Raw genomic sequence first — 24145 nt, forward strand, 5'->3', positions numbered from 1 at the left:
TTATTATAGGATACTAGCGACCTCTGTCCGTTCATTGACACATTAAGTAATCACCAACATATCATACACAAGCTTCTCCGAAATACGCTGCATCTTATGGTATTATGGTATATTTTTTCTGCAACTACATTTTAATATATTTATAACACATTTTTCAATATATTTTTAGAATGATTTTACACAAGCCGTTAATATTATAAAGAAATTAATATGATTAAACAAGTATGTGTTGTTATTAGTTTAAATGTACATTATTCAGTACTGTGATATTTAAAACATAGACATAAGATGACAGTAATGTGATACAAAAATTTGAGTCACAGACACTTTTAGAAGTATTAAAACATTTTAACATCTTTTTTTATTTTGTAATCTGTACATATTCTATTTATATAGATTAATTCGAAATTCAAAGGTACGAGATATAATTTTAATTTCCAAAGGGGTAGTGGAGAAAATCTTTTTTTTTTGTTTGTGCGATAATTATTCTGGTAATTTTATGAAATAGGTAATGGAATGTTTGGTAAAAGCTTTGATGCGATTTCCTCATTTTTTTTTACAAATAGCTGCCACCGTGACGCTTAGTGTTAGCGCCTTGTCTTTAGTTTTCAGGATCTATTCTTTATTCGATGATCTGAAAAGAAAAATTAAATTAATTCAGTATTACAGCAAAGTAAGCAAGCAATATAAGTTTATATATATATATATATATATATATATATATATATATATATATATATATATATATATATTTTATATATATATATTTATATATATTTTTTTTTATATATATATATATATATTTATATATATATTTTTTTATATATATTATATATACAGGGTGACTGGTGAATTACTATCAATATTTGAGGACGTGTTATTTGAGGATCATATATGACGAAAAAAAATTACATATAAAATAAATATTCATAAACTTCTAAGTAAAGTTAACCAACAGTTATCTCGCTAATTACGCGTCGTCTGGACGCCCTAGCTGCGCAGTCGTCACAAAGCAGGTGTGTAGGTACAGGTACATTTAGTTATCGCGCGGTCGTTTACCTACGTCCAAACACCGCCAAGTGTTAACAGGGTAGCAGGCTACTTTTGATAAACCAGTATGATCCAATCCCCCTTCATACTTTAATTTTAGCTTAGGACAGGCAAAAATACCAAAATAAGATTAGGCCGACCCCTTCCCCTTGATAAATATTCCCCTTGATAATTTGATAAATATTAATTTATTACGTAAGAATCTAAACGAAAAAATGAATACACGTTTGGTTTGTTTCAATGTTTATTTTTATTTGTACTTTAGGTAGGTACTAATAATTTTTATTTTTTGGTAGTAATAAACTTTGGTTTTAATTATGATCTTTACCGACATAAGATTTTCAGTCCAGAAGCTAAAAAAAAAAAAAAAACTACATATTCAACTACAATATTAAAATTTATCAACGAAATAACGAATGTTGTTTACGAAAGCAAGTGACAACTAGTCGGCACTCGCGCGGTTGTCCGCGATTTTTCAAGGTATTTTCACTTTGCGCATTTTTGTAATTTTACCTAAGAACTATCGAGACTAAAGACATGATCGACCCCCTCTCCCCCTAAATCGTCTTACGTAATAAATGAACCAACCATACTTATTGTCTTTTACATGATATAACACGAACGGGTCACTTTTAAGTACTCTGCATTTGTGTATTGATAAGCCATACCTAATTACTTATGACAGGTCACATTCACACGAGACATTAGGTATACGCGTAAGATCGATCACTAGGCGCGCGCGCTGGAAGATGGACATACTCCGGCGTACAAACCTTATGGCGGCGCTCGCCCAACTGACCTAGTGACCTACTAATCGAATTTAGGGGGGAATTAGAATTGGCGGGGGTTGCGGCGGGCGGCGGCAAGCGGCACAGTACAAGGCCAAGGCCGCACGCGCCGCCATTATGGCTGAAAATTAATGTGTCTACATTTCATTTATTTAAATTGAAATGTGTGGGAATATTGTCAAAAATTAAGTACCTATTTTTTTTACATAATTCGAATGAGAATCATGTACCGAGTATCCTCTGTAAATATTGATAGTAATTCACCAGTCACCCTGTATATATATATATATATATATTTTTTTTTTTTTTTTTTAATAGTAATCCTCATTTCATAATTTCTTTTTTATAGATCGTAATAGCTTTTACTCCGCACCTTATCTGTTTCCTCCTTATTTTGCTTATCATATTTAAATATAAAAACTTAATAAGGTCGCTAAGCAAAACTTTAATCCGTTATACTAATTTTTAAATCGTTATATCTAAGGAGTAACAAATTTTACTAACGTATTTAAAAACCAAAACAAGTATAATTGTGTTTGATCGTTAACGAAAAAAAAAAAAACCGACTTCAATTACATCGACAAGTAATACAACGTAGATCGACGAAAAGATTGTCAAGTAAATACGCATTAATAAATATAACTCAAAAAGTCGTTAGACCTCAATCAAATTGAAATAAGACCACATTACAGGCACCACCTTTCGATTAAGAAAATAATCATCTAAATCGGCACACCCAGTAAAAAGTTCTAAGGTATACAGATAAAAAAAAATCCAGTCGAATTGAGATCCTCCTTTTGTTTCAAAGTCGGTTATAAATTAACAACACTCTATTATCAAGTTTAATACAATTATTTAAAAAAATACAATGTGCCTTAAGTTATTGTCTCAAAACATTTTTTTCTGGACTAAACGATTTTTTTTTATCCGCCAACCCGTATTAGAGCAGCGTGGTGGATTAAGCTCTGATCTTTCTACTACATGGGAAAAGAGGCGTATGCCCAGCATTGGGATATTACTGGCTGAATTTTAAACGACTTTTCACTGAGGAAGACAGATCATTTTCATTTAATTTCCTTTTGTATCGGTCTTCTCATGTAAGTAGTGTAGAATATGTCTTTAAACCTAAAATAAATCAAGACTGCTTATTTTTTTAAATGAAAAATTTACACAACCACAACATTACTGCAGAGGCTAATCAAAAACACAGTTATTTTCATAACATCGAGACAAAAGGTTACTTAACCTAATCTAGTCATCGTATGTTAGTAAATTACAGATGAAACATTCTATTGCACTCACCACCGCCTACATGACCTTCGCTATTGTTAGGTTGGTTCGAATTCCCACTATTATTGCTTCCAACTTGATCACCGGTTGGAATATTACGACTTGTTTACATTATTAACACTATAGATCGTAGTCGTAGAATAGCATTTATATATTCAACTGCACTATAAGGTCACGTCAGGTGAAACGATATGAAATTGAATAAAAATATTTATTTCGCCATAATGTGATTGTTTGATTTATCGAACGTCAAAAAAAAAATCTATATTAAAAAAATTAATAAATGGCCATGGTACCTTAGAAAAGGTCACAGCTAAATAATACTGTTTTCAAGCATTATTATGTTACCGTTGGTGAGTAAGGTGACCAGAGTTCCTGGGGGGGGGATTGGGGTTAGTATCGCCAACGCGTTTACGATACTTCTGGTGTTGCAGGCGTCTATAAGCTACGGTAATCGCTTACCATCAGGTGAGCCGTACGGTTGTTTACCGACATAATAATTGTATAAAACAAAACATGACCTACTTCTTTTTTTTTACGAAATTTTTAAGACTTAAAAAGTTACCTGTTTAATTTTCATGATTCTCTTTTTAATTGAAAGCTAGTGATAGACTAGAGATTTGACGAACAATCTTTGACTTATCTCTAATAATGCATATTTACTCGACTATTTTTTCGTCTGAATTCAACCTGTAGTATCCCACTGCTAGGATTTTCAGCTTAGTCCACCACGCTGCTCCAATGCGGGTTGGCGGGTATATTCCAACTATGAGTAACGATCGCTATCAGGTGTACATGATAATATCCGAGACCGACAGCTTAACGTTCTTTCCGAGGCACGGTGGGGTGACCTACAAGAACTAACAACCAGATAGGAAATAAATATTTGTAAATATACAAATTTCCACTCCGAGCAGGATTCGAACCTGCAAACCGTCGGTGTTTAGGTGCCGCCGACACGGCACACGCACCATTACACCAGATACCGGTCGTAAGTCGTATATAATTTAATAATATATGTATAAAAAAGAAAAAAAAATGAATATATTACTATTGCGTGGAAGAATGACCGCCTGAGTGTCCTCGACAGTACAGCAGTGCAGATTGTTGTGGAACATATATTGTATCGTTAGATGTTTGTCTTCGCCCACACACGGGTCGTAGAAACCGGGTAACTCATACTGGAAAACAAAATTTTAAACTATAAATATATGTACACATCCATATATTATTCTTATATATGTGTGTCGGCGGGAAAACGCGTATTTAAGAAAAACACGTAGTCGGAAATGATTATTTTAATTAATTAAATGACTGAAAACTGTTTGATTATTAAATTAATAATGTTTAGTGATTTCTAGAGATGTTAAATTAGTCTGAAATATTTTACGATCCATAAATAGGTGTTGTGTTGAATGAATAGTGCCCCCACCCAATTTCGTTGTAAAAGGCCGAGCGCCCGCCGGTATTAATAATTCTTATTCGAGCCGTCGAAACGATCGAACCTCCTCAACTTGGAATAAATCAAAGAAGAATATCTCCCACGTTTTATTTTCATACCTTCGAAGATGGATAGTAATCGAAACCCTGACATTCGTGACGACAGCAACGCTGACGTCATGTTTTTAATAAACGGCCTGGGTCAAGCCTCTTTGTCATATATAAAATTCTCGTATCACAATGTTAGTTACTATACTCATTTATATGAAATTTTGTGTGCATATTGGGTAGGTCTGACAATCGGTCGTTAACTATTTTTAAGCCCCTAAGTTATAAGGGTGGCATGGCATTTTTTTTTTGACAATTTTATTTATTTTCATTTTATTAGCTGTGCCCGCGACTTCATCCGCATGGAATTCATCCGCGTGGAATTTAACAAAAAGTTATTGTTCAGTTCGTAAAGTTATAAAATAAATAAATTTCTAAAATAAAAGTAGCCAAGCTACTCCTTATTACATCAGCTCTCTGCCAGTGAAAGTCCCGTCAAAATCGATCCAGCCGTTTCAAAGATTAGCCGGAACAATCAGACAGACAGACAGACAAAAATTGTAAAAAATGTTATTTTGGAATATGTACCGTATATACATCCGTATATATAAAGTAAAAAGCGATTATTTTAATATTACAAAGAGACACTTCAATTTTATTTATTTGTATATATGACTTGGAATTGAAAAATATATACGACCCTAGATTTTCACCTTTCTACTACCAACAGCTACTTTTTTAAAATCTTTAAAATAATGTATAATTATGTCAAAACAACGTTTGCCAGGTCAGCTAATAACTTTGTATAATATTCCTTTACGATTTATTAGTATAAAAATTCAATAACATATAATATGGTTTGATTCCCTCTCGAAGAAGATATTAGTATTTATAAATTAATAAATTAACATTTGTTACAGTGGTATGTCCTTGTCTCAACCGTGCTTCAGAGTGCCAGACATGTCAGACTAACCTAATTTAAACTTTTTCACTACAAATTCTCCTGTGATAAAACTACAATAGATATATTTATATCATTGATGATTGACCCCGCAAACGTTGTTTTGCCATATATTTTAATAACGTTCTCAATCCCCCTCCCCCCTTAAAACTTAGGGGAATGAAAAATAGATGTTGGCCGATTCTCAGACCTACCCGATAATGCACATTAAATTTCATGAGAATCGGTCAAGCCGTTTCAGAGAAGTTTAACTACAAACACAGTGACACGAGAATTTTATATATTAGATGTTTTGTTAAAAACCGACAGGACAACCACTTCAAAAATAACTATAACAGACAATATATATAACAGTTTAAAATATAATTAGATTTATAACAAAAAAATAAGGCTATAATAGCACACCTTTTTTTATTATTACATTAACATCCACGGGCTCTTAGTTGCCCATGCCATTTGTACTACATAAAATATTTGTTCTATTATGGGTATGCGTTTTTTTACAATAATTTAACTTCAGAGCAACACTGTCTCGGATCGCTTGGATGGTCACAGCTGTCGGTGGTGACAGCTCTATGTTGTTATAAATATATTAAACTAGCGACCCGCCTCGGCTACGCCCGGTTGCAAAAATATATACACATAAATATTCCTCTGGAAACTCTCTATTTACTAAAAAAAAACCGCATCAAAATCCGTAGCATAGTTGTAAAGATCTAATCATACAGACCGCGGGTAGCGACTTTGTTTTATACTATGTAATGATATATAATATATACAATACATGTTTATATGTCATATAACACACCTTGCTAGCCTCTAATAGTTCTAGTCTTGAATCTTTGGTGAGACACTGGACCGGTATTGTGACGTCTATGACTTCTGAATATGAGTTCGGAGACTCTGGAGACGCGGTGTCACCCGTTTGTTCTGTTGGTATTTCGTGATCCTTTGCGCCTATAAAAATGTATACACGTTTTATTTAAAATATACATGGAAAATAATCAATTAAAAAAAAAACAAGTCAATAAACTGTTTTATTCCTTATTTTTTCACACTTCGGATCGCATTTTTCTTTGTTGGTTTAAAATACATTTTTGTTTGGTTTATAAACTTTTTTTTTGGTTTATTTGGTTAATGTGACATTTATTCATATTCAAAGTAGACTGAAAATAGGTACGAGAAATCAACCAAGTAATATACAAATTAAATGAGTTTCCACAACCCCCACCCTACTTATGAAAAACATCAGTAGGTTATTCCACATAAGTTCATTGTTTCTAGTTTGATCTTGTTTTGTGAGTCAATCCCGATGCAAAGTCTTTAATAGTCTATGTATTATTCTATTTATAATTACTATAACACAGTAATAAAAACATCCTTATTTATATACATACAGTCCACAGTTCTGCCGATCGTCCCCTTTTCATAGATACCAAATATCTTTATAATAATAAATTTTATAATTAAACATACCAGCCGGTAGTTTTCCATACAACGCCTTTATAATGACAAGGCCTTTTTTCTTTTCTTCATCGCTTCTAATTCTTGAATACGTCTCTCTCATCAGTTCGACGGTGGCTCGTGCTTGTCTCTGCATTTCTTGTAACCTTTTATACAAAATAAAATTATACTATTTATAGATGACTAGATGACTAACCCATTGGCGCAGTTTATAGTGACCCTGCTTTCTGCTCCGGGGGTCGTGGGTTCGATTCCCACCCCACGTCTGGGTGTAATATATATATTTACTATTTAGGTATATATTGTTAATATATATATATATATATTGTTAATAAATATATATATATATATATATATATATATATTGTTAATATATGTATTATTAATATGTGTTTGTCGAAAATAAAAGTAGCTATCAGTCGGCTGTTTATAACACAAGTATTAAGTTGCTTACTATAGGAATAGATGACCGTGTGTGTATGTTGATAAACACGGGCTGTTTTCCGCAACTCGACGTCTTAATGCGCCTATTTTGCTTGTATTTGTGTGTGTATATTGTAAATATTTAATTTAAAAATTAACAATTACTTCATTTATTTATAAAATTCCAAATAAATATCCCAAATAAATATCCCAAATAGATGGAGTTACATATAAAAGTAGCAACATTTTTCACTTAACAAAGTCCTAAGGCTGTCTCATCACTAATACTATCTATAGAAGAGATATTAAAGAAATTGGAACTGTGTATTTAATATTTACTATTATTACTGGTATTTATTTACATAAAAGGTTTCTAGTCAGGAGTCGAAGTCTTCGTTCGCAAACAGCCAAGTTATGACCTTAGTAACGTTGTGAGTAAAATTCCTACGGTATTTTATTGTGTTTTAAGCTGTGGGTTTTTGATTTTAAATTCAAAACAGTACTACAAACAGTAGTATTGTAAACGCTATCGATTGTATACAAATAAGAAATAAAAAAAAATTATTAAAATGTCACACCGTTCAAAGTTTGCCTCCATCGATCTCTGCCTCTCTCTCTCCCGCCTCTCCCTTGCCATCGGGTCCAGTACAAGCTTCTTTAGTACTAGCCAAGATACCATAGGTACCACTGTAGCGTAGAAGACAGGAGACGGTACTACTTCTTCACAAAGGTGGATCGGTACAACTATGGTCTGAGATGAACATGACCATCTGAAATTAAATTTCTTAAGTTTTATGATATGTACCTATGTAGGAAAAGTGATATTGTTGGACGACTGTTTGCCAACTTTAAAAGAACAAATTCCTTTTGGAGCAGGGGTAGTACCCCTCGACCTTACAGAAGATCACAGCTAAATAATACTGTTTTTAAGCAGTATTGTGTTCCTGTTGGCGAGTAAGGTGACCAAAGTTCCGGGGGGGGGGGGGGTGGGGCGGGGGTCAGCAACGCGCTTGCGATGCTTCTGGTGTTGCAGGCAGGTTGGCAGGCTGGTATTTACAAAAAATTATAATAGTGATGTCAAGTAGGCCTCTTTTCTCCAAAATATGCTAGTTTTCAAGAAAACAAAATTAAAATTACTGTCTTTATCACTTTAAATATGAAATGCTATTTCATTTTATCTATAATATAAAAATGAGTCGCTGAATGTGTTGCTAAGCGCAAAACTCGAGCACGGTTGGACCGATTTCGCTAATTCTTTTTTTAAAATGTTCGTTGAAGTACGAGGATGGTTCTTACGGAGAGAAAAATTAAAAAAAAAAAAAATTTTTAATTTCCTGAAAAAGTCTAAAAACAACACTTTTCTATACTCCCATACAAAAGATTTGTGATAATACTTAAAAGTCAATTTGAACTTTAATACCATACGATAAAGTTTGTGTTAGGCAATACGAAGTTCGCCGGGTCAGCTAGTTAATTATATTAATACAAATTATTACTTACTTCAATTTGAGCATAACACCGCTTGGTATACCAAGCATTACCGCCGCTGATACACTGCTGTTTTGTGAAACTTTCTTCTCTGCTCCATACTCTGCTATAGCTCCGAACGTACCGAATCTACAATAATTCGTTAATTATTATTCACAACAACATTAATAAATGATTCAGTAATGATGATACCAATATATTATTAAATAACAAAAAAAAAGTAATATTAAATACATATGAGGTCTTCAATTGAAACATTCGCAAATAAAAGAAAAGGTCATTAGCGTGATGTGGTTAAATAGGCGGTGGAAGGAAATTATAGATATTTTTTTATTTCTTACAACTTTTTCATCATAATTATACAGATACACACTTTTTTTTTATTTACAATCAACACATAGTAGTCTGTTCCTAAAGTAGGTTTAGTAAGGAAACCTAATGCCTATTTTTAGGCAACAGCTTACTCTTAAACATATTAATACAAATACGATTATTAGCTTGCATTTAATTATGAGTTAAAAATTAATTTTATTATTACATATACTAATGAACCAATACAAATGAACGGTAATTATTCCTCTTACACAACAACCAGAATAAAATAGGCGTTTCGAAAACAATTTTTTAAACAAATAAAAATAATTGTATGTGTATTTATGAATGAATTCGCAATTGGACAGTAATAAGCGACATACATAAATCAATAATATTTTATTAACTTATACCATTTCTATTTGGACTTATTTATTGCTGACAAATGATCACGCCATTTTTGGCGCGAACTTGTGGAGGCCTATGTCCAGCGGTGGACTGCGATAGGCTGAAGTTAAGTGATCGCTGACAAAACTTTCTAGAAACTATGTGCACTGAAATAACTTTCATAGTAAGTTCTAGCATATAAATTGTAATAATTGGTTACGACTATTATTTTTAAACAAAATTTTCAAACCAGTAGGGTGGCAAGCAAATATAGGACCACCTGATGTTAAGCGGTTACCGTAGTCCATAGATGCTTGAAACGCTAGAAAGATCAACTTTACCCCAAAACCCAAGCCTCCCCAGAAGCTATGGCCACTTTACTCACCACAGGAACACAATCCAACTTGAGAACAGTGTTATGTATCTGAGATCTTTACCAAGATATTGCTATAGAAAGAGAAAAGAGCCCAGAGAAATTATTAAACACACACAAAAAAATTGATAATTGTGTTTGCATCCAAACAAAGAAAAACCGACTTCAATTATATCGACAAGTAATACAACGTACGTAGACGAAAAAATAGTCAAATAATACGCATTATCAAAGATTACTCCAAAAGTTGTAATCAGATCTCGATGAAATTTAAATGTGACCACATGATAAACATCGGCTTTCGATTAAAATAAAAATCATCAAAATCGGTACACCCAGTAAAAAGTAATTGCGGATTTTCAAGAGTTTCCCTCGATTTCTCTGGGATCCCATCATCAGATCCTGGTTTCCTTATCATGGTACCAAACTAGGGATATCTCCTTTCCAACAAAAAAGAATTATCAAAATCGGTTCATAAACGACGGAGTTATCTCCGAACATACATTAAAAATATATATATACATATATACGGTCGAATTGAGTCACCTCCTCCATTTTTTGAAGTCGGTTAAAAAAAAGAAGCCGTGCTTGCGTTCGCATGTTTTTATATAAAAAACAACGTCAGAAAGTATTTGTATTTAATGTCATATGCCCAAAGGTTGTCTGGAAGAAATTGCTTTTTTAGCGATAAGTATGTTTTATCCCTAATAATATTGACCAAGCTCTTTAAAATAAAGTTTAAAAAAAATCCCTAATAATATAATATTATAAAATATGTGAATGTAAATTTGTTTGTTACGCTTTCACGCGAAAACTGCTCAACCGATCATCATGAAACTTTGTACACATATTCTTTGAGGTATTAGAAGTAACATAGGATACTTTCATTAAAAAAAAAAATCAATGCGAGAGAAGCCGCAGATAAAAGCTAGTAAGTATATAATATTTGAGAGGTGCTCGGGCTATTTGTGAGAGTAAACATTTCACTACACGTGGAATTAGTTTTGGGTATGTTTCGGTAGCACCTTTGACAGTATTCTTTTGTCTTACCGTTAGAAACTGTTGTTCTATCAAATAGTTGGATCCGTTTTAGGTTTATGGGGTAATTTTTTTTTTAATGGAACTAAAACACAGTCACAGTTGCGCGCGCGCTGCGTCTCGAGACGGTCGTGTCACACGTGATTACAGTGAAACCGTTACGGCGGCGGCGTTACAAGTTTCGAAAATGACGTTAAAGTGTAATAGTTGTAATATAGTTATTAGCGAGTTATTAGCATACGTGCAAAACAAGCTGTCTGTAGCAGATGAGGACAGCATTGTTAGAATATGTGCTTCTACGTTCTCATCGGAACAAATTGAGGTTGCAAAAAACTTGCTCGTGAATTCCCTACCGGCGGATCAGCGCAAAACTACGAGGAAGGGTAAAGGCAAAGAAAATCGCTCCATGAACGATATAATCGGCCTTTTTAAGGTCACCGACCCTGACGTTTTGCCAATTTTCGTGGCGAGAGATTTAGATAAATTGCCTCCGATTACATTTGATCACCTGGACGTATCTAAACTACTGAAGGATCTGGCTGTTGTGCAGGCTGACATTAAAAATATCAAGTCTTCATACGTAACCGTAGACCAGCTGGAAGAGCTTAAAAGGGAGTGCCAACATTTTAAGCAAACGTCGCCGCCCTTTTCGGCGGTAAAGGTGAATATGCGAAGAGGAGCATATCGGGACAGTGGTCCGATTGGATTGTCGCAATTCGATGATACGATTATTACGAATCAAAGTCAACATCTTAACGAGGAACCGTCATCTCCGAAAGATTGTAATCTGAATTACAGATGTATAAATTTTATGGAGGGTAATTATAAATCTCAAGTAACGGTCGGCAGCGTTGTCTCAGCTGGTGAAGGAGCGCGCGTCGCGGAACAAGTAATCGGTGCGGTAGCGGGTGCGGGCCGGCCGAGTATTGCATCATCGCCGACGCCCGCGCCGACCGAGCCACGAGCCAGCCCGCCAGCCAGCTCGGGGGCAGCGTCGAAACAGGCAGCGGGTGCAATTGCGCGGTCGTTCGCCGAAGTAGCGAGCGCGGAGGGGGAGTGGAGAGTGGTGCGACGAGGCCAGAAACAAACGAGATACCGTTATACGGGAGCCGCGGGTGTCTCCAACGAAGAAAGTAATTTTAAAGCGGCAGATCGAAAAGTGCCCATATTTATAACGATGATTCATCGGGACACGACGGAAAACGATATTGTGCAATACGTTTACAATAAAACGAGGGAAAAGATAATACTCGAAAAGATTTCCTTTAGTAAAGAAAACAAGGACTACAACGCTTACAAATTTTTTGTATCAGAGCGGAAAATAGATATTTTCTTAGACAAAACGCTTTGGCCCCAAGGTGTGATTTTTAGGCGCTTCGTCAACTTCAAGCGCAACCATAGCTCTGGAACGAACGGTACAGTGAATACCGTGAACGGCCCGACCCCAAATGGTAATGGATAAAATTTTCCCGTGTACTTTTGTCAGTTTTAATTGTAAGAGTATAAAACGATCAGCTGAGCATGTGAGGCAGTTGTGTCAGTCATCGGATGTTATTGCGCTTCAAGAAACGTGGTTATTTCCACACGATATTCAGTTTCTTAGCGAGATTGATGACCGTTTCGGCAGTACGGGCACCTCTGCGATAGATACGGCGGCGGGCATGGTCTGCGGTCGACCTTACGGAGGTGTAGCGTTATTGTGGAATAAAAGTGTATTTCAAAATGTGTCAGTAATAAACTGTGATAATCCGCGAATATGTGCGATAAAAATAGTGCTGGGTGATAGGTCCATCCTAGTGTTTAGCGTATATATGCCGACGGATACAGTGGTAAATCTCGCGGAGTTTACGGACTGCCTCAGCTCGGTGAGTGCTATTATTGATAATATTAATATAGAATGTGTCTATATACTCGGCGACTTTAACGCGCATCCAAACGAACGCTTTTATGAAGAGTTGACGTGTTTCTGTGACGAACAAAACTGGTCATGTATAGATGTACAGTTTTTAGGAGTGAGCGCGGACACATACACATTTGTTAGTGAAGCCCACGGGTCGAAAAGGTGGCTAGATCACTGTATAACCACGAAATCTGCGGTATCGTCTATTTTGAATGTTAGTGTAAAGTACGATGTGTTGTGGTCTGACCATTACCCTTTAATAATTAAATGTAATTTGGATATTGTTAAACCGAAGTATACGAGTACATATAAAGTTGTAAACGGGATTCTATGGGGAAATAGAAAACCGGAGGATATTTTATTATATACGAAATTATGTCATGAAAAATTGAGATCAATCGATTTCCCCGAAGATTTTCGTTCTTGTAGTGATTTTACTTGCGAGTCTACCGATCACACTTTACTTATCGATAAATTATATGGCGAAATTATAGATATTTTGACGGTGGCCGCAACGGAATCCAACACTGTGGGATTGCGTGGCGGGAGGCGGCCGGTGGTTGGGTGGAACAGATATGTGCGCGATGCTCACGGGGAGGCCAGATCTAAATTTTTAATGTGGGTTTGGTGGGGTAAACCAGATAGTGGAGAAGTATATGAGGAAATGCGGCGTAGTCGCAATGTATTTAAGTCACGCTTACGCTGGTGTCAAAACCACAGCGAGCAAATTAAAATGGACATTGCGGCTACGCAGCATTCGAACAATGACTTTAAGAACTTTTGGAAATCTACCAATAAATTAAATGGTAGACCTGGCTTACCAGTGAGCGTTGAGGGTATTAATGACCATAGTATTATAGCGGACATGTTCAGAGACCGTTTTGCGGTGACGTCACCGTTGGGACCATCACAGCTTGGAAGAGATGATTGTACGGGTGGTCAGGAGATTGAAATCCGATTTACAGCAATGGATGTCAATAATGCTATAGCCTCTATGTCCCGTGGCAAGTCTCCTGGCCATGACGGTCTGAGTATTGAACATCTAAGATATGCGGGTCCTCATCTGCCCGGAGTGCTTGCCATGTTTTATAACTTGTGCATGGCACACTCGTACTTGCCTTCAGCGCTGATGAGAACTGTGGTGGTGCCAATTGTGAAGAACAGAACGGGGGATGTGTCTGATAAATCCAATTACAGGCCTATCTCACTAGCCACGGTTGTTGCGAAGGTTCTTGACGGTTTGCTTAGCGTCCACCTTGATAAATATATAAGCTTACATGATAATCAGTTTGGTTTCAGGCCAGGTTTATCAACTGAGTCGGCCATACTATGTCTGAAGCAGACTGTTAAGTACTATTCGGTTAGACGTACATCTGTATATGCCTGTTTTCTCGACCTTAGTAAGGCTTTTGACCTGGTAAGTTACGATATCCTATGGCAGAAATTGAAAAATACTGGACTGCCTGAAGAAGCAACCAGAATCTTCAAATATTGGTACCGTAACCAGGTCAATGTTGTGCGATGGTCCGAATCTTATTCGCAGCCATATAGGTTGGAGTGCGGAGTTAGACAGGGAGGCCTAACCTCCCCTAGGCTCTTCAACTTATATGTCAATGCCCTCATAGAGGAGCTCAGTGGCACACATGTCGGTTGTCACATTGACGGAGTATGTCTTAGCAACATCAGTTACGCTGACGACATGGTGTTGCTGAGTGCTTCTGTTTGTGGCTTAGCGAAACTGTTGAGCATATGTGAAAACTATGCTCACAGTCACGGCCTTATTTATAATGTGAAAAAAAGCGAATGTATGGTCTTTCAGGCCAAGGGAAAAGCATTACCATCAATTGTACCACCCATTAAATTATATGGTACGCCGTTAAAGAGGGTGTCGCAATTTAAATATCTTGGTCATGTGGTAACCTTTGACTTGAAAGACGATGCTGATATCGAGAGAGAGCGCAGAGCATTGTCGGTTAGGGCGAACATGATAGCTCGCAGGTTTGTTCGTTGTTCCACCCCGGTTAAAGTAACGCTCTTTAGAGCTTACTGTACTTCATTTTACACAAGCAGCCTGTGGATCGATTTTACGCAGAAACAGTACAATGCTCTGCGCGTTCAGTACAATAATGCTTTCAGGATGCTGATGGGACTGCCTCGATGCTGCAGTGCGTCGGGTATGTTCGCTGATGCGCATGTTGATTGTTTTCACTCGACCATGCGCAAGCGGTGCACATCCCTGGTGCGCAGGGTTAGGGATAGTCCCAGTGGCATCCTGAGGGCATTTGCTGACAGACTGGATTGTCAGTACCTGAACCACTGCCGTATGGTTCACGTGCTGACAAATCAGGGCTGTATTAGATATAAGATATAGATTAAGGTAGTTTTAAGTTTACTAACATTAGACTAGTGTTTTTCTTATATATGTTACTAACAAATATGATCTTTAAGGTCGAAATAAATGATTTTTATTTTTTTATTTTTATTTTATTTTTATTTATTATTTATTTTATATTTATATATCTTTTATTGCATAATTACTTTTTCGTTTATACTGTGGTATACTATAATATTATTATAATTAAAGCTATTAGAAAAGCATAACTAGGTATGATACATAACAGTTATAGTTATACATTTAATGACCAACAATTATATTATTAATAATCTCAAAATAAACTTAACACTATATTTAAAAATCGCTATGCAAAAATATTTAGGTATATATATATATATATTTTTTTCAGAAACAAAATTCCTAATAGACGTCTAAAACCTTACTACTTATACTCTTTAACTAAATAACACAATCTTGTATTCTTGTGTAGCTGCAAAACGGAACATAGGATTTATGATTTAATTTAATGGCAGTCGCAGGTGTCCTCCAGTATGTAGCTGATGAAATAGCAAATAAGCCCAATAAAATTAACAAATTATAAGTTTTCGATGGTCAACTATGAATTAATGTTCCCTATAATATTTTACAATAGCATTCGATTTCTTAGGGCAAGAACAACAATATGATCACTATTAATTTACACTCAATTTTCTAAAAAAAAATCACGCATAAAATCGCATTGCACTACTTAAATAAATAAATGTTTTACACTCAACGACCCCCAATAGGATTTTCTCCTGTGTCGGGGATAAATACACACAGTACACAATCACAAACGCCCAGATCACGACAAACGTCTATATGGCCGATATATATGTCTGTCGTGAGCGGGGATCGAACTCGCGACCGCCAGCGCAACATATATATATATAATTATATAACTCACTTCAAAGCCAAACGTAGTCTAAGGTCGTGCTGAGGCAGTTTCCTCGTGATATTGAAAGATATAAAGGAATGAGGATTGCCGATCTGCAATGCTGTATTCAAGTGGTACTTTTCTGAGTCCCTGACGTATGTTGAAGTCATCGATGAACCGCTTTGACCACCCGCTCGATATGTTAAATAGCCTACTGAATGGGCGTCTAGTTGTAACGCCATTGCTGTAATTCAAATTAAGAAAATTGTTACATTACGTAAAGATGTTTATGTATATGTGTATTTAATTATCATTTTTTTTTGTTTTGTAGGGTTACAACAATATAGTTTATAAATAACAATTCTGATTTCATCATAAAATAAAAACGTAAAAAATATTATGAAAATTTTTAATCAGCCACGTTATATAGAACAGATGTAGGGCACAGCAGGATAAAACTTGCTCAAAATTAGGAACAGGCTGACTGGAGTACCTCGACCTTACAGAAGAGCACAGTAAAATAATGCTATTTTCAAGCGGTATTGTGTTCCTGTTGGTGAGTAAGGTGACCAGAGCTCCTGGGGTTTTGGGGATTGGGTCGGCAACGCGCTTGCGATGCTTCTGGTGTTGCAGACGTCTATAAGCTACGGTAATCGCTTACCATCAGGTGAGCCATACGGTTGTTTGCCGACCTAATTTCTTCTATATATTTTCTTTATAATTATAGCTAAATTTACACATCGTCACACAAGCTAAAAAGCTCTGCTAAAAAGCTAGCAACGTTAAAATTAAAAAATTACACAACACAATAAATATTAATATTACTGTTACATAAAAAACGTTTACTTTTGTTCATAAACCAAATTTGAAGTCATATTGTTTTAAATTGAACATTTTGTGTACAGAATTTATTTAACATCAGACACATTTGTTTGAAATTGAAGAGTTAGGAACAAAACAATTCGTTCTTTTAATAATAATAATAATTTTATTTAATTAAGACTTACAGTCCACTTGTTAGTAACATTAGTAACTTACAACTATGTTAGTATACTTAAATTAAAATTAATATTAACAAATAACTTAATATAGGTTGTGCATAATTCTACTATCTTGATATCATTAATTTCCTTTACCAGCATATTTAGACATACATTTAACTCACTTGAAGCAAAGCTCGGTACAATTCCTCTCGGTGTGAACTGCAAGCCGGTCCAACAATTAACGAACATTAGCCTAGATATTGTTCTGAATATCTTGAAACCAAACACTGGACCATTTCCAATCCCACATTCTAATTCTGTCCAACCTCTCTCCGAACTTATATGTCTGTTTGATACTGACACTGACCCTGTGCCTGCAATACAAGATTGTAAAAAAAAGTTGTGGCTATTCAAAAAATTATTTATTTTATAATTAGTAATAGAAACCCAGGCTTATCATGTACAATATAGGGAGATTTTTTATCGGAGGTTAAATTTCCTTAATTCCGGTGCTGCGGTAAGTGTACTCATGCTCCGTACTGCGACTATCACGCGTTATTTTCCAACAAATTTACGTAAAAACGATCTTTACTGCAAGATCAAAATACGATACGAACTGACCTTTAACGACTGACAAATCGACACTTTTAAACAAAACAACGCGTCAGACATACGCTTCAGCCTGTAATATCCCACTACTGGGCATAGGCCTCTTTCCCCATGTAGGAGAAGGATCAGAGCTTAATCCACCACGCTGCTCCAATGCGGGTTAGCGGATATATTCCCTACTATGAGTAGCGATCGCTATCAGGTGTACATAATAACAAACGGGACCGACGGCTTAACGTGCTCTCCGAGGCACGGTGGGGAGACCCACAAGGACTGCACAAACACCCAGACCACGGTAAACACCTGTATGGCCAATACAAATGTTTGTCATGTGCGGGGATCGAACCCGCAACCACCAGCGCAACGAGTACAATCCATGGCTGTAACCGTTGCGCCAACGCGGCGTCAGACATAATATTCTAATAAAATTAGTAACATTGCGTGCTAGAATATAGGTTAGAAATTCGAAAAATACCCAAAACCGAATCGGAGCACCCCACTGTCCACGTGGTCTTGGTCTGCCCTACCCCTAGAGTGTTTTTTTTTTAAGCCGCGGCGGGGGGCGGAAGGGCTGCCCTACCCGCAGCGACGGAGCCAAGCGTTCCTCTAACCTCAAAGGTTACAGTGGGGTTTAACAAAAATTTAACCTCCGATAAAAAAAATCTACCTATATTGTACATAATAACCGAAACCCGTACCGTATTCAAAAGATAAGTTTTTTTTTTTTTTAAATATAATTATAAATCTTTTTTAATCTACAAATTAAACTGTATTTATAAGATATTTATATTCGCAAATATGTAATACAAGTTGTAGTTTATTAATTGAAGAGAAACAGGTCCTGATGACATCCTGCTGTTTAAGTCTATACGTAAATTATTTGCACGATAATCTTTATCTGCAATTGTCATGTCAACATTTAATATAAACATATATGTCTCATATACTGAATTTTTGTTTAATTACATTTCGCTTCAGCCTGTAATATTCCACTGGGCCTAGGCCTCTTTCGCCATGTAGGAGAAGAATCAGAGCTTAATCCATCACACTGCTCCAATGCGGGTTGGTGGATATATGATTGCTATCAGGTGTAGAAGATAACAATAGGGTCCGACGGCTTAATGTGCTATCCGAAGCACGATGAGGATACCCATATGGACCGCACAAACATCCAGACCACGGCAAACATCTGTATGGTCAATGCAAATGTTTATCACGTGCGGGGATTGAACTTGCAACCGCCAGCGCAACACCCACAAACCTAATACTGTGACCGTTGCGTTAACGCGTCGTCGATTCATTCATTTAATACAAATGAATTTTCACCTGTTCCATTCTGTGTAGAAATATTGCCTGATAAGGTCACTGTGTTTCTGAGGGTAACCGGTGCATCGATTGACTGCTGTATTGTCATACCGGATACTTCAATAGTCGGTATAATTGCTGCATCTTCCCTGTAAAGTCATTGATATTTATATTATCAGCCATATAATCTATATATTAATACGTAAAGCAAAAACTAACCCTTTCTACGAAAATTGCGCGGCTGGAGGAGTATGAAATTTCGCACACTTATAACTTATATAGAGAAAGAGTGCAGAATGCTTATATTTTTATAAAATTATGCATAAAAAATATGTGGGATGACCCACCATTATAATTATTATATATTTTTTCTCCATAGCTTAATACTAAATATAGCTTCGAACGCGCGGACACTCGGCGCGGCGTACGGCCCCGCCGCCTCGGAGACCGGCTCCCGCCTCTGCACCTGCGCCCGCGCATCCCCCGTGCTCGCCCTGCAGCCGGCGGAGCCCAGTGATCGGCCGTCGACGCGTCAGTCCGCTCCAAACCGCTAGACGCTTACCCACGCTTCTCGTCCCGATAATTTTTTGCTTTGTATGTAATAACGCGATCTTGCTGTTATTTTATAAATTTAATATTGTTGCTTCGAAATACACGTCTTCGAAATTTTTGGTGTGTTTATTTTTATACAACGCGAGCAGGCATACCAAAAAGTGGTGACCACGACGTGATTTCGCAATTATTGTAGAACACGCCACGCCTACACCACGTAATGGCGTCGGACCGGACCGCGCCTGGAAAGTTCTCGCACGGCGATGACGCAGCGCAAGAAGCGGAGAATATTATGAGTACGGCGGTAACTGCTAAGGTTAGTGTAAAAGTGCCTCCTTTTTGGAAAGAAAAACCAAAACTATGGTTTTGTCAGTTAGAAGCACAATTTCTTTTGAACGGTATTACTTCTGATAATACAAAATATTATACCCTTATTGGAAATTTAGACCTTAATATTATAGAAAAAGTAGAAGAAATCATAGATAACCCTCCAACTACTGGGAAGTATGATTTATTAAAAGCTGAAATTATTAAACGCCTGTCTGCCTCGCAACAACAAAAGATTATGCAATTATTATCACATGAAGAGCTTGGGGATCGAAAGCCGTCCGCATTTTTACGACACCTGCAGGATTTAGCTGGTCCAGGAATTCCTAACGATTTTTTACGGACTATATGGACGAGTCGCCTTCCAGTATATTTACAGACTATCGTGGCGCAGCAGAGTGAGCGGCCGCTGGAAGCCGTGGCGGAATTGGTGGACCGCGTGGCTGAAATCGTCCCGAGCAACCCTGTGGTGGCACAGGTGACCAGCGCCACATCATCATCGGCGAGTAATTTGACAGAGTTAATTAGACAGGAGGTACGTAATGAAGTTTCCGCACTATCTCAACAGCTTAAAGGCCTATCAGTTAAATTAGATCGTACTCATGCGAGGAAAAAAAATACCCGCACACGCGGTCATAGCCGTCAAAATGAGCGTTCTAGAAGCAAGTCACGCAACCGCTCGTACCGGGTAGGCAGCAATCAATTATGCTGGTACCATTTTCATTTCCGTGGGAAGGCTCATAGATGTGTTCCGCCGTGTGACTACGCTTCGGAAAACTTCAAGGCCAGTCGCTAACGACGGCGAGTGACTGTTGCAATATTTCCAGCCGTCTTTTCGTGACAGATGCAAGATCAAAGAAAACTTTTCTTATTGACACCGGTTCTGATGTATGCGTCTACCCACATTCGTTTCTACGAGATCGTCGAGCCAAGGTCAATTTTGATTTAACAGCAGCGAACGGTACTATTATACCTACATACGGGTATATTCACCTACTGCTAAACTTAGGGTTAAGAAGAGACTTTAGCTGGAAATTTATAGTGGCAGATGTTCCTAAACCAATTATCGGGGCTGATTTTCTATCGTTTTATAATCTGTTGGTTGATTGTCGCAATGGAAAATTACTCGATTCACTAACGAAAATTTCTGTATGTGCAGTTGCCGGTTCTTCTGACATTCCTAGTGTCAAGGCTATCGTCAGTGCCTCGGGTTACCAGGATCTGCTGCAGGAGTTCCCATCCATCACTAGGCCGACGGGCGCTCCACGAGAGGTACGTCATTCGACGGTACATTTTATTAACACCACACCAGGTCCGCCTGTTTTCTGCCGTCCTAGGAGGTTGGCCCCAGATCGCTTGATAGCAGCCAAGGCAGAATTCGAGGCGATGTTGCAAGATGGTACGGTGCGTTACTCTAGTGGACCATGGGCCTCTGCGTTACATATGGTACCTAAACATGATAACAGCTGGAGACCATGTGGAGATTACCGGGCTTTAAACGCAAGAACTATTCCGGATGGTTACCCTGTGCGGCACATTGAAGATTTTTCCCATCAACTACATGGATGTTCAGTCTTTTCTGTAATTGACTTAGTTAAAGCCTACCAACAGATCCCTGTAAATCCAGAGGATATCCCGAAGACCGCCATTACGACACCTTTTGGCCTCTTCGAGTGTCCTTTCATGTCATTCGGTCTGCGGAACGCCGCCCAGACCTTTCAGAGATTTATGGACGAGCTTGTACGAGGTTTGGATTTCTTCTGTTTTCCTTATATTGATGATATTTTAGTAGCATCGCGCAATGAGGAGGAGCATGGACAACACTTGCGTAAGCTCTTCTCTAGACTGGAAGAACATGGCGTAGTACTCAATGCAGCCAAGTGCAAGTTTGGATTACCAGAGGTAACTTTCCTTGGCTATACTGTCTCTGCCGACGGCATCCGTCCATTAGAGGATAAGGTTCGAGCAATACAAGATTTCCCCCCACCTCAAACAATAAAAAGTTTGAGAAGGTTCCTCGGCATGATCAATTTTTACCGGCGTTTCATAAAAAATGCCGCTGAATTGCAAGCCCCTCTCAACAACCTACTAGCTGGTTCAAATATGAAAGGTTCAAAACCTGTCAACTGGGATGAAAAACTTTTAGATGCATTTGAGCGTTGCAAGGTGAGTTTATCACGTGCCGTTATGCTAGTCCACCCAGTCCCGAGTGCAGAGCTGGCACTAGTAACGGATGCTTCAAATGTATCAATTGGCAGCGTACTTCAACAAAAGGTCAACAATAGCTGGCAACCTTTAGGATTTTATTCTAAAAAAATGAGCCCCACACAGCAAAAATACAGCGCATATGACCGAGAATTGCTGGCGGTATACGAGTCCATCAAACATTTTAGACATATGATAGAAGGAAGACCTTTTACTATTTTCACTGACCATAAACCTCTGATTTTTGCATTTAAACAAAAAGAAAATAAAGGTTCGCCGCGACAAATTAATCAATTATATTTCATTTCACAGTTTACTACGGATATAAAGCATATCTCAGGGCAAGACAACCAGGTGGCAGATACGCTTTCCCGGATAGAAGCAGTAAGCACGCCGGTGGACATGACCGAACTTGCTGCCTCCCAGAAAGATGACCCTGAGCTGCTGAAACTCATTGGTGGTAATACTTCTCTTAAATTAAAAGAAATATCATTACCTGATTCTGATATATCCATATATTGTGACGTTTCTCTTGGCAAGCCTCGACCTTACGTCACAGCTGACTATAGGCGAAATATTTTTAACTCTCTGCACAGCTTAAGTCATCCCGGAGCCGCTTCATCGATTAAGCTGATAGGTGAGCGTTTTGTTTGGCCATCTCTCAGAAAAGACGTTCGAGCCTGGGTCAGAGAATGTGTGGCATGCCAAAGGTCGAAGATAACAAGACATACTGTATCTCCCTTAGGCGACTTCGGTATTCCAGATGCTCGTTTCTCTGAGATTCACCTAGACTTAATTGGTCCCTTGCCGATTTCTGGTGGAAACCGCTACTGTTTAACAGTCATAGACCGGTACACCAGATGGCCAGAGGTTATACCACTTCCCGATATAACAGCTGAAACTGTGACTAAAGCGTTCCTGGCTGGATGGATCTCTCGCTACGGCTGTCCTAGAAAGGTTATAACGGACCAAGGGAGGCAGTTTGAATCTCGATTGTTCCAGAATTTAGCAAAGTTGTGCGGGGTGAAGTTAGCAAGAACGACTGCGTACCATCCCAAGGCTAACGGAATGATCGAAAGATTTCATCGTACTCTCAAGACTGCATTAATGACGCATGGTGGCAAGGACTGGACTGAATCTCTTCCAGTGGTTCTCCTTGGTTTGAGAGCGGCGTGGAAGGAAGATTTGCAGTTTTCGTCCGCAGAGTTGGTATTTGGAGAACAGCTCCGTATCCCTGGCGAGTTCATGACTTCTAGTCCGAATAAGGTTGAGTATCCAGACTTTATTAGAGCTCTTCGTCACAAAATGTCTGAGTTGCGACCCTCACCATCTTCTAATCATGCACAGCCTAGAGTGTTTATACATAGAGATTTATCTGACGCAACCCACGTATTTTTACGACAGGACTTGCTGAGAGGATCTTTAGAACCACCATATGCAGGTCCTTACAAAATAATTTCAAAAACAAACAAGACAATGGATTTATCAATCGGGAATAAAATAGTCAAAGTCAGCTTAGACAGAGTAAAGCCTGCATATATACTAAACGAGGAACAAGGAGACGACAAAAAGAACCTAAGCACACGAAAAACTACCAGATCAGGTCGTACGGTTCGATTCCCGGACCGTTACGTTCCGTAACCCCCGTATTCGTGGGGGGGTCATGTGGGATGACCCACCATTATAATTATTATATATTTTTTCTCCATAGCTTAATACTAAATATAGCTTCGAACGCGCGGACACTCGGCGCGGCGTACGGCCCCGCCGCCTCGGAGACCGGCTCCCGCCTCTGCACCTGCGCCCGCGCATCCCCCGTGCTCGCCCTGCAGCCGGCGGAGCCCAGTGATCGGCCGTCGACGCGTCAGTCCGCTCCAAACCGCTAGACGCTTACCCACGCTTCTCGTCCCGATAATTTTTTGCTTTGTATGTAATAACGCGATCTTGCTGT

At 37.9% G+C, this 24145-nt stretch overlaps 1 protein-coding gene across 1 annotated transcript in view; it reads right to left on the reverse strand.

Moving 5' to 3' along the window:
• Positions 1-439: 439 nt before the first annotated feature.
• The window catches only part of LOC123669027 (dnaJ homolog subfamily C member 11), a 29572-nt gene continuing 5866 nt past the window's right edge, over positions 440-24145 (reverse strand). Inside the window, exons 5-13 of the mRNA XM_045602696.1 lie at positions 19132-19259; positions 17379-17570; positions 16244-16457; positions 8965-9081; positions 8043-8234; positions 7054-7187; positions 6386-6534; positions 4180-4309; positions 440-634 (exon numbers count right to left, since the gene is read on the reverse strand). Of these exons, the coding sequence (XP_045458652.1) occupies positions 609-634; positions 4180-4309; positions 6386-6534; positions 7054-7187; positions 8043-8234; positions 8965-9081; positions 16244-16457; positions 17379-17570; positions 19132-19259 (1282 nt within the window). The 3' untranslated portion in view covers positions 440-608. The remainder of the gene's footprint in view (positions 635-4179; positions 4310-6385; positions 6535-7053; positions 7188-8042; positions 8235-8964; positions 9082-16243; positions 16458-17378; positions 17571-19131; positions 19260-24145) is intronic.

The sequence above is a fragment of the Melitaea cinxia genome, chromosome Z (assembly GCF_905220565.1).
Source record: "Melitaea cinxia chromosome Z, ilMelCinx1.1, whole genome shotgun sequence".
NCBI classification, from domain to species: Eukaryota; Metazoa; Arthropoda; class Insecta; order Lepidoptera; family Nymphalidae; genus Melitaea; species Melitaea cinxia.